The 15526-nt window shown below is 35.1% G+C and overlaps 1 protein-coding gene across 27 annotated transcripts in view; it reads left to right on the forward strand.

Annotated features, from left to right (window-relative positions):
• The window catches only part of WDR7 (WD repeat domain 7), a 355090-nt gene that overhangs the window by 261595 nt on the left and 77969 nt on the right, over positions 1 to 15526 (forward strand). For all 27 annotated transcript variants that reach the window (XM_070627699.1, XM_070627700.1, XM_070627703.1 and 24 more), the window contains 3 exons: positions 2332 to 2449; positions 4498 to 4647; positions 5223 to 5305. In XM_070627699.1, coding sequence (XP_070483800.1) covers positions 2332 to 2449; positions 4498 to 4647; positions 5223 to 5305 — 351 coding nt within the window. The remainder of the gene's footprint in view (positions 1 to 2331; positions 2450 to 4497; positions 4648 to 5222; positions 5306 to 15526) is intronic.

Consider the following 15526-nt stretch of genomic DNA (forward strand, 5'->3'; position numbering starts at 1 on the left):
CATAGGTCCGTGCCTGGGATCCGAACCAGCGGACCCTGGGCCTCCAAAGTGGAGTGCACAAACTTAACCACTATGCCACTGGGCCAGCCCTCATCCCACTGTTGATACTGAATAAAACAGAGCTGAAGTCCAAGTATTACCACATACCTCTAGAAACCCCTCTCAGGGATGCAGTCTAGCCATTCATCCAAAGCCACTGAGTTTAGTCCTGTTACCAATTGATTAAGTCAGTTAACTGCAGTATTGCAGTTATTTTCTTCGAAGGTTAGCTATCCTGAAAGACATTACACTACTGCCTTGGCTCATCACTGAACTTCCCTGGACCTGAGTTCTCCTTTGTAAATGCTGATGTCACCCACTTCCTAGGGATGTGCTAGGGCAGATGCAAGAGGACGTGACATAGCACCCAATAGGCTGACTTCAAACCTAGACCTTGGGTTCTGTGTTCAGTTCTTTTTCCTCTGTACCATGCCTTCCAGATATGGGATGGGCTGTCCAGGAGATAGATATTCCTTTTCCTTGGTTGACTGCTTGGCAGGGATGTTGCCTAGGGGATCTTTTTTAACTCCAACGTTCAATGATTTTATGGATCTTATAAAATTTGATTTAGGTTTATTCAGAATTTTTCAATTAAAATAACATTTTTGTTTGTTTCAGCCTTTCAGTATTATCAACACCTGTTCATCCACTTTGATGAAAAAAAGGAGACATCATAGAGTATCTAAAAAGTTTAATTAGCTTGAGTACTTTAAAACTTGACTTAAAATGTGATCTAAACTTTATAATTATTAAGCAGTTTAGCCCCCAGCACTACTCACAAAGTAAACATTTCCTTTTGCTGAATTCTCAATATGAAGATTTAATCCAGAAAAGAACCTTGCTAACTACCCCACCCTGCTTTCCTCTTTCCAGCCCCTACTGGGACCCCAGGGCATCAGGATCTTCCATGGGGTGACACGCCCACCAATGCATTCCTTCTGTTCATTGTTCAGTGTGTGTATTTTGTTCTCTCTGCTCACATCTTTCTTTTTAGTGGGAGGAAGGCTCACCTTCCTCCTCTCTGAGTTCCTGCTTTGTATCTACCCTCAGTTTAGAAAAAAGAATAGAGACAGTTATCGGTCCAAGATTTAAGCAGCGTAACAGTCACAAAGAAATTATAAGCAGAATTTTCTGTAATCAATTTACCTTCTTTTAACAATGATGAAACTGCGTATGTAATGCATCTTTATTTTCAACTAAAAGTTAAAATAATGATTCTTAGATCAGTTACAGAGATACCAATAAACTTTTTGAGAATTTTTAGTAAACATAGTCCAGTTTACACATGAAGCACACAGACTTATTTAATTACAGCGGGACAGATCTTTATATGGATATTTAAATACCAAAATTACTTAACTAGGGGGAGAAACTATAATTGGATCTCTTACTGAATAACAAAATACTCTTGATAAACAGTTGATGTGTGGATCACATGCCACAGTTTAATTAAAAGTCAATACTTTTCACAGTAGTCTCTGTTTAATATAAAGGAAGCTCAGAAACAGAAGAATATCATTTGTATGTTTTGGGAGTGGCAAAGGAATATAACATCACTATCCTATCAGGACACTCTCACAGTTTGGGAAGATCTATTTCATCATGTATGTATTTTTATTTATAGGCTGGACACTGCCATGCTGTATGTTCTTTATACATAAAGAATACATATCAGTTAATATAATTTTTGCATCAGTACTAAATAACTGTTGCCAGAGCATGCTGATTAATGGATTGGTTCTAAAGATATTGAGTGCAGAGTAAGCTAGCAGTACGAAGGCTATTTCAAACTAAAAATAATATACAAACCAAACATTATTTTGTCATTCTCAGTTCTTATGATAATTTTTTAGACAGGAGTGAATTTTGCTCTCTTTCAGATATATGGCCCTAAATGTAGCCTTTTAATATGACCTTATAAACAAATTACTACCTTTTACTTTTTTTAGGAAAAAACATGAAAATTCGCAGCACAGGATTCGTTCGTGCCTTATTCTAGCTTTGTGATATGTATTCAGTACTAGTTCTTGATAATTTGTTAACAAGGCGTTTTTAACACTTTGGACAGATGCACATACTGTTTTCAATCTTCACGGTTACTTATTCGATTTTGTATTTGATGCCAGAACACCCTGACTCCTAATCACTGCTCATTGTTGCAAGTCCATTATATTCTAACTGTTTGAGTGCTCCCATTGACCTTGAACTGACATTATAAGCTGTGTCTAATCTCTTCAGTCTATATTTCTAATGCTGCTTTTCTTTTTTCCTTTTTTTCTGATCCCTGTTTAGCATCACAATGGGGCTGCCTCTGAGCCCAGCAGCTGACTCCGCCCGCTCTGCAAGGCATGCGCTCTCACTCATTGCCACTGCCAGACCACCCGCCTTCATCACAACTATAGCCAAAGAGGTAAGCAGAACTTCTCAGTGTGCTCCATATTCTCCTTTAGAGGAATTATTTGATATTGTGAACTGAGGGTCTGTATCCGCAGTAATCCTTCCAGTTTGTTCTAGAACAGTGAAGATTAATGATTTAGTACTGAAATGAATACGTATGTACCTGTGTGCATGCACACTGAATTCCACAGCAATGCATTCATGAACTAGTGCTTTTGCATTCATTTCTGTTCTCAAAGTTAATTCAGTTGTAAATATTTGACAGTAATTTTTCAATCAGAAATATAGCAAGCTTATTCAAATTAAAGTATATTAAGGGTACTCACATTTTACAAGTGTAAATATCTACCTGTAATCAAAACTAAACTTCTTATTTAACACTGGCTCTCCAATGTAAACAAAAATGTAAGTCATAAACTTGCTAATTGTTTTTCCTATTACATGTCACAGATAAAGACTTGAATGCCAATTGATTCCCACATTCTTAGTGTTCTAACTAATTGTCCACGTCTAACTGAAAAACTAGTAAAGAACAATGAACCAATTATAGGATCTTTCCTATAGGTCTTAGTAGTGGGAGAAAAAGGACAGGATGAGAAGCTCTGAAATGTTTTTTTAAAGGTTTGTTCCATTCCAGTGTGAATAGTGTGCAGACTTGGTGTCCATGATCCCATGATCCCGGAATATGGGCTCTGTCTGAGTTGTTGTTCTGGTAGCTATGATGAATTTTTAAAATATTAAATAAATACCTCTGAGTCTGCCCAGATAACCTGAAACCTATTAGTCGTATATCTGCCCCAGCCATCTTTAACAGGCATGCAGCAAATATCTGTGAGGTGAAGGTAGCTAGAAGGGAGGAAGGAGGATCCTAATAGCAAATTGTATAGGTTTATGTGAGGTGATGGGACTTTGAATTCATATCTAAAATAAATTTGTAGACTAAGGATATGTTTTTCTAATAGTACATACTGTAATAGTGATGTCCCACTGTATTTAAAATGTACATGTATATGTGTTTATGTATTTTATAGGTATTATATATTCATATAAGGTGTATGTATGTATAAATTAACAGACATATTAGCCATGGAATATTTTTTGCCAGTTTTTCCCATCAGAGAATTATGCACAGATAGTAATAGTGAATATACTGAAAAAGCCTTACATCAGTCTGACCACTTATACAGGTCCTATAAATGTGAGGCATTAAACTGCCTCTTTAAAGAGAGTAAACAAGTATTTATTATTAGTTATGTTTTTTAACTTATTTTGCACCATTTACATATGAGTATCTTTAAATTAACTGTTAGAATAGCTATGCTTTGGATTTATTCTACTCCAGCATATGGTTAGAAAGGTAGTTTTAAAATATTTTAACATCGTAGTCCACACTTATTGCCTTTTAAAAACAAGTTTTCCACTTCACTTAGAGTTTTAGAGTAATACTGAAATATTTGTCGTTGTTATTGCTGTCCCTTATGCCATCTCCATGCCTCCTCCTCCAGGGCTAGTCCATGGCTAGTCCAGGGTCCATTAAGGCCCTTTCTCCTCTGAACTTACAATTTGTATGGGGGAAACGTCACACTGAACTTACACTCTTTGCAATGCCAATTATTTTTGGAGGGATGTTTATTTGAATTTCCCAACTTGATTATAAAGCACATAGAATGGTGTATAAGCATCATTTACTATCATTACTTGAGAACAAGGAGCATATCCTATACATGCTGGTATCTGCTATCTGCTGTCCACCTCAGTGCCAAGTATCCCAACTTCTCAAACCTTCAGTGTGTCTCTTTTTAAAAATGTCATGATAATATTATATTAAATTCTCATATAATACCCAGGAATTTATTGAATTTTATTAGAGAATACTGAGTTTTTATTGTGCTAAACACTCTTTTGCAATCAAAAGTATCTCCTGACCCACCCCAAGAGATTTGTCTTTGTTGATTCTTTAGTTTTTATATTGTATTAATAAGTGAAAAATAAAGCAGTGGGTAGAAATGTAAAACTGTATCGAGTGTCACCCATATCGAGTGCATGGATATGTTTTTATAGGTACACAGACATACTGCTCTTGCAGCAAACACCCAGTCGCAGCAGAATATGCACACCACAACTCTCGCACGAGCTAAAGGGGAAATTCTGAGAGTCATTGAAATTCTCATTGAAAAGATGCCCACAGATGTTGTAGATCTTCTTGTGGAGGTAAGAAGATTCTGATTTAAATGACATATGGCTAAATTAAATATTCCAGCGAAGTAATATAAATCAGCCTATTTCCAGCATCTCTAAAAGAAAGAAAGAGAGGTAACTAAAATGAATTAACTTTTTTATCATTCCTGGAGACTTTATTTAAATTTCCTCCAAAATCAAAATGATTGCTCTGTCCTTTTACCAATCACGTGGAATTGGTATGTATTAGAGTAATTTTTAAAGATCATGTTCTCTTTGACATCTTTCATTATAAATAAAAGAAAACATATAGTGTGCTTAAATAAAAGCTACCAAACTGTTTATAAATATGAATTGCCTTTAGAGTAAACAAGTCTGATTTCTTTATTTTACTGCACTGTCTTACGAATGTTTTTCACAGATGAGAGAAAGGATAGCCGTAGTATAAAGTAAATATACTGTAGTTTTAGTAGATATACTATAGTTTTAAAGTAAATATTAAAATCAAACTATCTAAAATGTCCATGGGCAAATGAGGCCTAAGATAATAATTTAAATTTTGGAAAATTATTTGCAATTAATCTTAGATTTGTATCTTCTCTATAAAGGTTATGGATATCATTATGTACTGCCTTGAAGGATCTTTAGTTAAAAAGAAGGGTCTTCAAGAATGTTTCCCAGCCATCTGCAGGTAAAGAAGCCTTTGATAGCATGCAAAATAATTTTCAGTAACAAAAAAGTAAAAAGCATTTTTTTAGCATGGTTAGTCTTGCTCAGTTAGAAATCCAATTGTTAATATCTGCTTACTTCCTAAAAGAATTTAGGCAAATTTTAGTCAAATACACAAATATAATAGAACCAGCTATTTGAAATTGTCGTGAGAGGTTTTCTCACAACTTGAAAAGTGCATAAGAGATAGCATCTGTGGAATATGTCTGTATTCTTATGTTCGGCACTCAAATTATCATTTACATTACAGAGAGAGGGAGCTTCTGACTTATGAGAGAAGATATACTTTTCAGCCAATAGAAACTTTATGCCACACTTTTGCTGGTAAATTTTATTTTTAAAATAAAGGCCAGCATTTGCATATCATCCTAAGTATAGGTGTTTTCCCTATGAGAAGACAGGAATAGAAGCCAAGAGCAGTTTAAACTTTTATAAACTGTTGCATCCATTAGTTATAACTCTAAGAATCTTGTATGTGTATAGCTTATGATTGTTATGAAATGAAGATAGTTTAAATGTCAAAATGTAGTAACATTATGTTTATTTTTTTAAAGTAGTTTTTGGTTCTCAAAATGTTTAAAGCTTGATGTACATTTTGCTAAAAGTTTTTTTACTGCATGTAGTCAGTAGAAATAGTGTTTAAATCTGTTGAAGATAATTGTTTTTGTAGAAAACAGAACAACCAGTTAGTCATAGTTACATAATATTTTTCTTTTTAAGACAAGTTCAATGATATCCTTACTTATTTTTGCTCAGTTCTCTGAGTACATTGTAGTAGAAAGCTTTATGTTAGACTATAAGTTGCTTGAGAGCAGTGACATTACACTGTGCATATATACACTATGTCTTCTGTATTTCCTGGCATTTCAGCAAATGTTTGCTGAATTAGTTGTACTCTGAGTCCTCCAATATCTTTTTCCATATTTACAATAGACTTTTTATCCTAACCTCTTCATTTTATTGTTTCTGATTTATGCCATCCAGAAGTTAAAAGAAGAACGCATATAAGAAAAAGATTATGCTGTAGTATACATTTGTACAGGTGGATATTTTCTTGTGATATAGATTAGGCATGTTAGAATACAGTAACTTTTTAACATCATGCCATATTAATTCTGATTTATGTTCTTTTTGTTAAAAATTGTATATATCAAATCCTTTTGTGCAATTAATTGGTGTTAAGAATACATGTAGCAGTCCAGCTTGGTGGCATAGTGGTTAAGTTTGCACACTCCACTTCAGCAGCCCAGGATTCATGGGTTCAGATCCTGGGCACAGACCTATACACTACTCATCAAGCTGTGCTGTGGCAGTATCCCATATACAAAATAGAAGAAGATTAGCACAGATATTAGCTCAGTGACAGTCTTCCTCAAGCAACAGGGCCAATCTTCCTCACCAAAAAAAAAGAAAGAAGACATGTAGCTGTTACATGCCTAGTCGATTGTTCTCTCAGGAGATGTCTAAGTGAAAATAGACATTTGTCACTTATTGAAAGTGAGGAAGCACTTTTGTTGGGACTCATGTTACTGAATGTTAGCAAAGCATTCCTTATAGCACCAGTCACCATGATGTAAGTAAGCCTCCTGGAGTCAATGTGAGGACACTGTTCAGCGTTAAACGCTGTCTGTCTTTTCCCTTGCTGAAAGCCTGCCTCCTCCCCAAGCAGCATGCTCCGTTCCGTAAGTCACCTGGTTTGCTGCCTGTCCACTGTTGTTTGCTGTTGTTTAATCACTGGGGAGTAAGGATTCTGCTTGAATGCTAAGGAGGCATCTGTGTAAACTGAATGCTCAGTGCCAGGTTTTTCTGATTTAGCAGAAAGCAATTGTATTTTGTTTATTAACTTAATACCATTTATTGAACACCTACTGTGTATCAAGTACTAGGTAGTCCCTGGGGATTCAGTGATGAATGACGTGACATCCTCAAGGAGCACAGGGTCTAGTAGGGTTGGTAGTTATAAAGACAAATAATTCCAGGGTGCTGTGTTATGTGCTGGAGTAGAATTACATACCAGGGACAGGGTTGGGCAATAAATGGAGTGCTTAACTCTGGATATGGGAGTCTGAGAAAGTTCACAAAGGAGAAGACAGACTACTAACAATATCTGTGAAAAATGCTTTCATAAAAGTGGTTGCCAGATGGAGAGGAGGAATTGTTCTCTGCAGGGGTTTGGCGGGGGTGGTGGTAGGAGTGGTGGGGGGTTCTGGGAAAGCCTCACAGAAGATTTGATGGGGTGGGCTTTGCAGAATACATAGGCATGTGCCATCTTGAATTACAGAAAGAACCGGTCCAGCAAATGTTTGGAGGCTCAAACATATACAGTGAGTTTGGCAAATGCTGTGTAATAGGGTCTAGCATATGGATTGAGGATGGAAGCCTAGTATAGTGCCAGAGTATAGGGCTTTGAATTCCTTACGAAGGAATTTGACCATTATTCTATAAGCAATGGTGAGTCAGCAAAGTGTAAACAAAAAGGTGTAATTCTTTTCCCAGAACATAGTTGATAAGACATAATTTTATGAAACATCAGATTTATAAGAAATAGTTGTTGACTCTCTCTTAATTAAATTGTTAGATACTGTTAGAGCTGTGAAGATATAAGCCACACAGGCCCATTTATTTGAGTCAGCTTATAAACATAGAAAGATTATTAACACATCAGGTTGTAGCTTATGCTAAGTGTTAGTTCAAACAGACAATAAATTATCAAGGACTTCAGAGAACACTAGGCTTAGACCTCAAAAGTTTTGCAGGTTGATGCCATGCTACCTACTGGCTGATTTGTACTAGATTGATAAATGAACAACAAAGATATCAACGGAAGTTAAAATTATTTTATTGAATAGCTGCCATGTTCATGCCATTGTACTAGGTGCCTTACAGTACCTATGAGCCCTCTACTTAGAAATAAATGCCTTTCACTAAATATGAAACTCTAGTCATTGATGTGAATATCTGTGGTCCAGTCTTGTGTCATTTGTTTTTAAAATCTTTATATAAAGATTTATATAACTTTGTGCTTTTTGTTTGTTTGTTTTGTTTGTTTGCTTGTTTCCTTTCCTTTACCCTTTTTTAAAGATGCTATAGGTTTTACCTTAGGCTAACCTCTGTGATGTTGCTATATACCAGTATTTAGTTGCTGTGGTTGATGGATCATAAGAAGGTGTAAAACTTTATTTAGCGTTCTTTTTAAGCGAGATGACGTTTGTCAAAGCATCCAGCAAAATGCTTGTGATTTAAGTATTCAGAGAATGTTAGTTTTCTGTGGATCTCTCCATCTTAATAATAATATGAAAACCAAAAATATATATAAGAAATTAGTTAATACATATTTCAAAATATTTTACATGTATAAAAAGTACAGGATTGACATTATTATCATTTTAATATATTTTTTAAAAATTAGTTTTCTTCCAAAAATATTAAATAATTTTTAGTCAGTGTTATAAAGGTGATCTTCATGTCTAAAGTTGTATTAATTAAATTACAAGCTAATATGGTATACTGAAGTCATTGAATATTTAAAAATTGAAAGTATTCTGCCTTGGGTTCTGCATAAAATTCACTGTTTTCTGTGAGTACCAAGATGAAGTAGCATCATTGAATGCTGAGTGATCCTGAGTTTTGTTTTCTTGGGTTTGGTTTTGTTTTTAACCTTGACCAATGGGCTTGTGATTCTGATAGGCATCTGGTTTTGAGGTTTTGGTTCAGAATTTTAAAACTTTTAATGTGGTAATTTCTCTAAGATTTTCTTTATTGTTGGTAATTTGGCAGTTATTTCTCAGATTGCATATTGAAATAAAATTACCATTTTACTGTTATTGTGAAAGTCTTGAGTTTTAGCTTAAGCTAAGCTCTATATGTTGCTATATACCAATAGTCAGTTTTATTAATTCAGGTTTGTTTGTTTATTCATTTATTTATTCAGGTTTATTAATGATTATATGATGACTTAATATATAATTTAATGAGTGGTGGATTCATCCACTCAGTTATATTGTTAACTGAATTTCTTTGTTCCCTGGCATCTTTAGTCAAAATATATTTAAAGTTTAAGCTGAAAGTTGTAAATTTATTGAAAGAAAGAAAGACTGATACAAAAAGTTTGATTTTTCTAGTTTTGTTCATATAATGGCTTTTCTATGAATTCTTAAAACTTCGCATAATATTTTCTGTTTAAAAATAGAAATGGATTAGAACACATGCCAGTAAAATTCGATCGACATTCTTACCACTGACCAAAACTCACTCACTGATATTAAAACTTGAGGTTATAGCAATGTACAATTAATAAAAATAATAATGTAATCATGCTTTTCATTTATATAGCACTTTACAATTACCAAGTGCTTTCAAACCCATTAATTCTCAAAAAATTATTTGCAAAAGGCATTATGTAAATTAAAAATTTTTGGAGAATTAGATTGTGATATTTATTGGTCAAGTGACTAATAAAGTTGTAGCTCTAAGATAAGACTCAAACCTTCTTATTCATAGTCTGTTGCTTTTGCTATCCAATTTTTAACCTGTATTTATTTATTTATCCATTTATACATACATACACACACACATACATGCAACACCCACTTACCTTGTTCCGTAAAAGATTTTAAGCAGCTTTGAAAGTTACTGTAAGACGTAAAAATAGTGAGGGAATTGAGGCAAAGGGAAAATAAAAATAGGAAAGAAAGAAAAGCTGAGATTGTTTCGAAGTCCTTTGTATTCACCAGAGGTGAGCCATAAATTTGTCTCTAAACTTCCTAGCAGCCAGTGTGCAAAGAGGGGCAGACCATCAATACCTAAGGCACAATGCTCGTATGGTAGAAATAGAACCATTGTTCAGGAGAAACATACCTGAAAAACTAAGACCCATGTGAAATTGAGAGTCCTCAGATAGAACATATAAAATACTTTTCAACAAAGTATATTCACTGTTTGTTAGTTGAGAGACCTGAGGACCCAGATAAGAAGGTGAAACTTAAAAACAGATATTGAGTGCTCACCGCCTGTTAGGCCCTGTGGGGAATAAGATCTCTAAGTGTAGTTGCTGGACTTTCAAGAGAATCGCCTGATTTCTAGGCTCCACCTGAGAGCCACTACATCAGACTATCATGAAGCTTGGGAAGCTGCATTTAACAGCCTCTCCTGCTGATTCTTATGATCACTAAAGTTTGAAAACAAGTACTCTAATAATCCAAAATCGAGGGAAACAAAACCTGAGTCATTGTTCTTTGTGACCATGTTCTGTTGTGTACAACCTTGGATCCCTGATTGCTTATTTATTGAATAAAGTTGAAATTTCCAAGGAAACATCTGAAGACACTCCACCAGCCCCCACATTCCAATGATGCATCAGTAGTTTTTAAAGACTTCCTAGACAGCATCACAGAATGCCAGCGGAAGACTTTAACTTCAAACTGTTCATTATCTTTTATCTAAAACTCAGTTGAGAAAAGAGAAACTTAGAAGCTAGATTAAAAACACATGGTCCGTTTATTCCTCTCCATGTTCTAGTTTCTATCCCTAGATTAAACTAAACCATCAGAGAGTGCCTGTTTGGACCACACTGCCTGGCCTCCTTCAGAGTTGCCTTCCCCAAGTTCTTCTTCAGCATGATTGCCGCAGTTTGCGTGGAGGACCCTTCCAAGAGAGTGTAGCAAGAAGACTGTCAGCGCATTTATTGTAGGGATCATGTTGATGTCCTGCAGTGTATCGTTTAGGGTCCCTTCTATGAAGACTCAATCAAGACATTTCTCTTAATTCCAAATGGCAGGCATTTTTGCTTTGTTTTGTACTGAGGAACTAGTATGTGTTTTGTTTTTTGTTTTGGGGTTTTTTTCCCCCGACGAAACCAATGTTATTTTTAAAATTTTGCTTTGGCTGATAGGCAGCTTAAAGCCAAATTCCCTGCCTAACTTTAGTACTTTATGGCTTACCTCTCCCATTCTCTTACTTCATCATCCCACCTCAGGCCTATCTTCTTTTTCTGTCTTTTTATTGTATTATATGCTATAAGCTTTCCTAAGTCCTTTGTGTAGTGTGTGTATATACATGTATGTATGTACATATGTATGTATATGTGTACATGAAACATATGCACATTTTAAATTTTATTTCAAAAGCCATAGAAACAATAATCATAAACATAATACCAACTATGATTATTTTCTAAAAATAAAAATAGCTTCATTGTGTTAACTGAAATATCCTAGATCTTCCTATATCTTATGTATCTATAGATATTTTTCTATAATATATTTAGTAAAAGATATACAAATTACATAATTTTAATTGCTGTATAAAGTTTATAGTCATAGATGTAAATATTCCCTAATAATTCACATTTTAATTTCAGGGATATTATTAATAATATAGTGGCATCCATTAATAATACAAGAAAATTATTTAGGGCCAGCCCAGTGGCACGGCGGTTAAGTGCCCACGTTCTGCTTTGGCGGCCCAGGGTTGGCCAGTTCGGATCCCAGGTGTGAACATGGCACCGCTTGGCAAGCCATGCTGTGGTAGGCATCCCACATATAAAGTAGAGGAAGATGGGCACGGATGTAACATGCTCAGGGCCAGCCTTCCTCAGCAAAAAGAGGAGGATTGGCAGCAGATGTTAGCTCAGGGCTAATCTTCCTCAAAAAAATAAAATAGAATAAAATAGAAAACTTTAAAAAAAAAAAGAAAAGAAAATTATTTCGATTTCAATGCCCTTGAGAGAATATAGCACAGACTTCTTTCAAAACAGTTATACAAAATAATTCTGCTAGATTTTTCATCACTATAACAAATAAGGCTATATTATATAGGAATTAAACTGCATTCTTTTTAGAATGCAGATATATTGGCAACATGATTGTTACAACATTGAATTAATTTTATGTTTATGAATAAGCAGGATAAGAAATACAATAAGGTAACACTGAAGAAATGAATTCCTCTAGGTTTCTCTCCCAGCTCATTGGACTTTGCTTTGCCTTTGTCAGTCTTCCAGATCATCTTCAAAAAGGCTTCATCCAGCACTCTAGCTAATTATTGTTAGAGGCAGAAGTACAGAGGTTCTGAGTAATTTACACTTAATTGCCTGGGCTATAAATAATGCAACATCCTCAGTTAAAAATACCCCAGACACTAAGAAAATAGAACTAACTTCTTTCACGGCTTGGGAAGATAAACATCACTGAAGTTTCCTCAGAATTCATTGTTAAAATGTATTTACCTGTTGGTGTGTTACTAAACTTTAATATCCTTGTGAAGTCCCCCATATAGCAGCTCAATCTATTTAATTAATTATTCCTCTTTTGGTCGCTGTATAAACACAGTGACTCATTTTACGCTACTATACTTGGTGCAGTAGCATAAAGTGTGAAAGTGTAGAAAAGGACAGATGTTACTGAGAGAAGCAATACAGAACACACGTGCATGATATACACTTTAAGGGCTTATTACTCATTTTGCAAAAATGTTCTTTACTAATCTCAGAATAGAAAAATTTAAATTCTTATAAGCTACTGACTATCACTCAATTAGAAAGGAAGGTAAAGTACCTCTGGAAATATAATATGATTATAATGTAATTTTTTAATTTAAGCCTATTTTATTATATTCTTGAGGACTGGTAGGGACATAATTCATAACAAATAAAGGATTAGGGATTTTTTAAATGAAATTGTAAGTTGATAGGAAAATAAAATTATATTTGGAGATATAAGAGGTTTCAGGATATATTCATAGCAAATGTTAGATATGCCTCTAAATGCAATTTTTAGTCACTTAACAGCCCTTCAAGTATGCGTGTTGTAAGTAGCTTGAAGAAAGGGGCTTTTGCAACCATTTCTTTTACAGTGCCCTATAGCAACAAGTAGAGGGCTTCATCTGGCCAAAGCCACATGCCCCAGAATTCCCAGATAGATCCTTATTTCATGTATTTTTATTCTTTGAAATTGAGGCAATTTGTTTGATGTATAACTAAGAGTGGTTTAATTTTTATGCCTTTTAAAGACTTGTCAAATAAATTCACAGATACCAAAGAAATCCTTTGTTGGACTCTGTCCCAATTTTTAGTTTAGAAAATATGAACACTCAATATAGACGCTCAATACCTGTAGTTGAATAATGATACCAGCTACACCACTTTGTGTGTTTCATCCTTAATTTTGTCATAATAAATGGCACCAGTTATTTTACTTGAGCAGGGACCTTGCTGCATTATTTTTATAGAATTACAAATTGTAGAATTTTGAAAGTGAAAAGGACCTCGTGTCATGAATTACCTACTCCTGCCCTTCATTTTACAAACAGACAAACTTAAGAGCATTTTTGTGCTGACAGTCAGATGAAAGTGATGCCAGCTTTGCTGAACGGATCCCACACCTGCTCTGTGTTCTGCAGGGTGGGCTGAGCACCCGCTGCACAGGCATGCACAAGTCAAGGGACACACAGAGTCGTGCTGTCTCATCAGAGGATGAACTAACTGTCGTGCTCCAGCCCCTGGCTTCTTCCTTGCTTCATCCTTCATTCCATCCTCTCTCGCCTCCTCTTGGGCTTGGCTCTTTAGAGAACCCTTCTCTGACTTGTATCCTCAGCTGCTTCTCTCTGGCGTCTTTTCCTCATCCTGGAAGCATGCTCTGTTATCTCTCATTTAAAAACCCTTCCTTCCCTCTGCATCTCCTTGTCTACTCCCCAGTCTCTCATTTCTCCTTCTCCAGGGAAAGGAGTCTGCACTCCGTCCATTTGTCACTTCTCATACCCTCTCAATCTACTGTAGTCTGACCTTTGCCCCCTTATTTTGCTGATATCTCTCTCTCCCTCTGGTTACAATTTTTTGATTACCAAATGTTTTCCAGTCTTTATTGTAGTGGTTTTCAAACTTTTTGGTCTCAGGACCCCTTAAAAATTGAAGCCCCAAGGAGTTTTTGTTTATAAAGGTTATATCTATACATTTTTAATGTATAAGAAATTAAAACTGAGAAATTTTTAAAATATTGATTTATTAAAAATAATGATAAACTCAGTTCATGTTGATATAAAAACATATTTTTATGAAAAATAACTACTTACCAAAACAAAAAAAATACTGAGAAAAGTAGCATTGTTTAATAATTTTGCAGATTTCTTTAATATCTGGTTTAATAGAAGACAGGTGGGTTTTCATATCTGCACATGTCTTTAATCTGTTGCCATATGTTGTTTTAATTGAAGTATGTAGTGAAAATCTGGCATCACACAGATATGTAATTGAAAAAGGGAGGAGTGTTTCAATAGCCTGTTAAGATTCTTTTGCATCTTCTTTGGTAGTTCACCAAAACTCAACACGTGGTTGTTTTTTAAAGATCAGTTGCAATGTGGAGTCTGCAATCTGAACAAACATTTCATACTGTTATATTCACTCCACTGATGAATCTTGCACTTTGGGTCTGTCATCCATGCGTGATTATTTAATGTTGTGCATTTGTCTCTGCAAAATATTGGTTCACCGAGTCATGTGTGTTCTCCATATATTGCCACATTGCGATCCACAGTATCAAAAACCGCATTAGCTAATATCACTCCTGATCTCATCAGAAAAGTCAGTGAGTATTAGGAAGCCACATACCATTTTCCAAAACTCTAATTTTTACTTCAAAGCCTGAATTTTATCATTGGCAACAAATTCTGTCAGTTGTTTTCCTGGACACGAACAAAATAGTTCATTTTCAAGAAAATGTCTGCCAAATACCCAAGTCCAAGTAACCACAGTGTGTCTCTTGGTGATACTTTCAAGAAAAATGGTGTTCCATGAAAAAAACGGCTAGTTTGGCTTGCACCTCAATCTTACAAGTATTTTTCCCCGAGACAACCATCATATTTCAGGGTATGGTAGAAGTGCTTTGTGTATACTTCCCATTTTGTCACACTAAATATTAAAAGGATATGTACTCAAGGGTCAAAATTGAAGTAAAATTAATAATTTGTACTGCTTCATAAAGGACATTCTTAAGTGAAAATCCCTATATCCCAAAGTCATAACCTTTCCTAGGATCCAGTGCCTGGGAAGAAGATAGGCTGGACTTCAGGAAGACCTCGGATTATTTTTTCTGAGACTCAATACAAATCCTGAAATTTATTCTACTTACTTTAAAGGACGCTTGACTTTTCTAGGGATTCCTGGCTTTCCTCAAATTCCATTGCTGCTGGG

Source organism: Equus przewalskii, chromosome 7 (genome assembly GCF_037783145.1).
Source record: "Equus przewalskii isolate Varuska chromosome 7, EquPr2, whole genome shotgun sequence".
Taxonomy (NCBI): domain Eukaryota; kingdom Metazoa; phylum Chordata; class Mammalia; order Perissodactyla; family Equidae; genus Equus; species Equus przewalskii.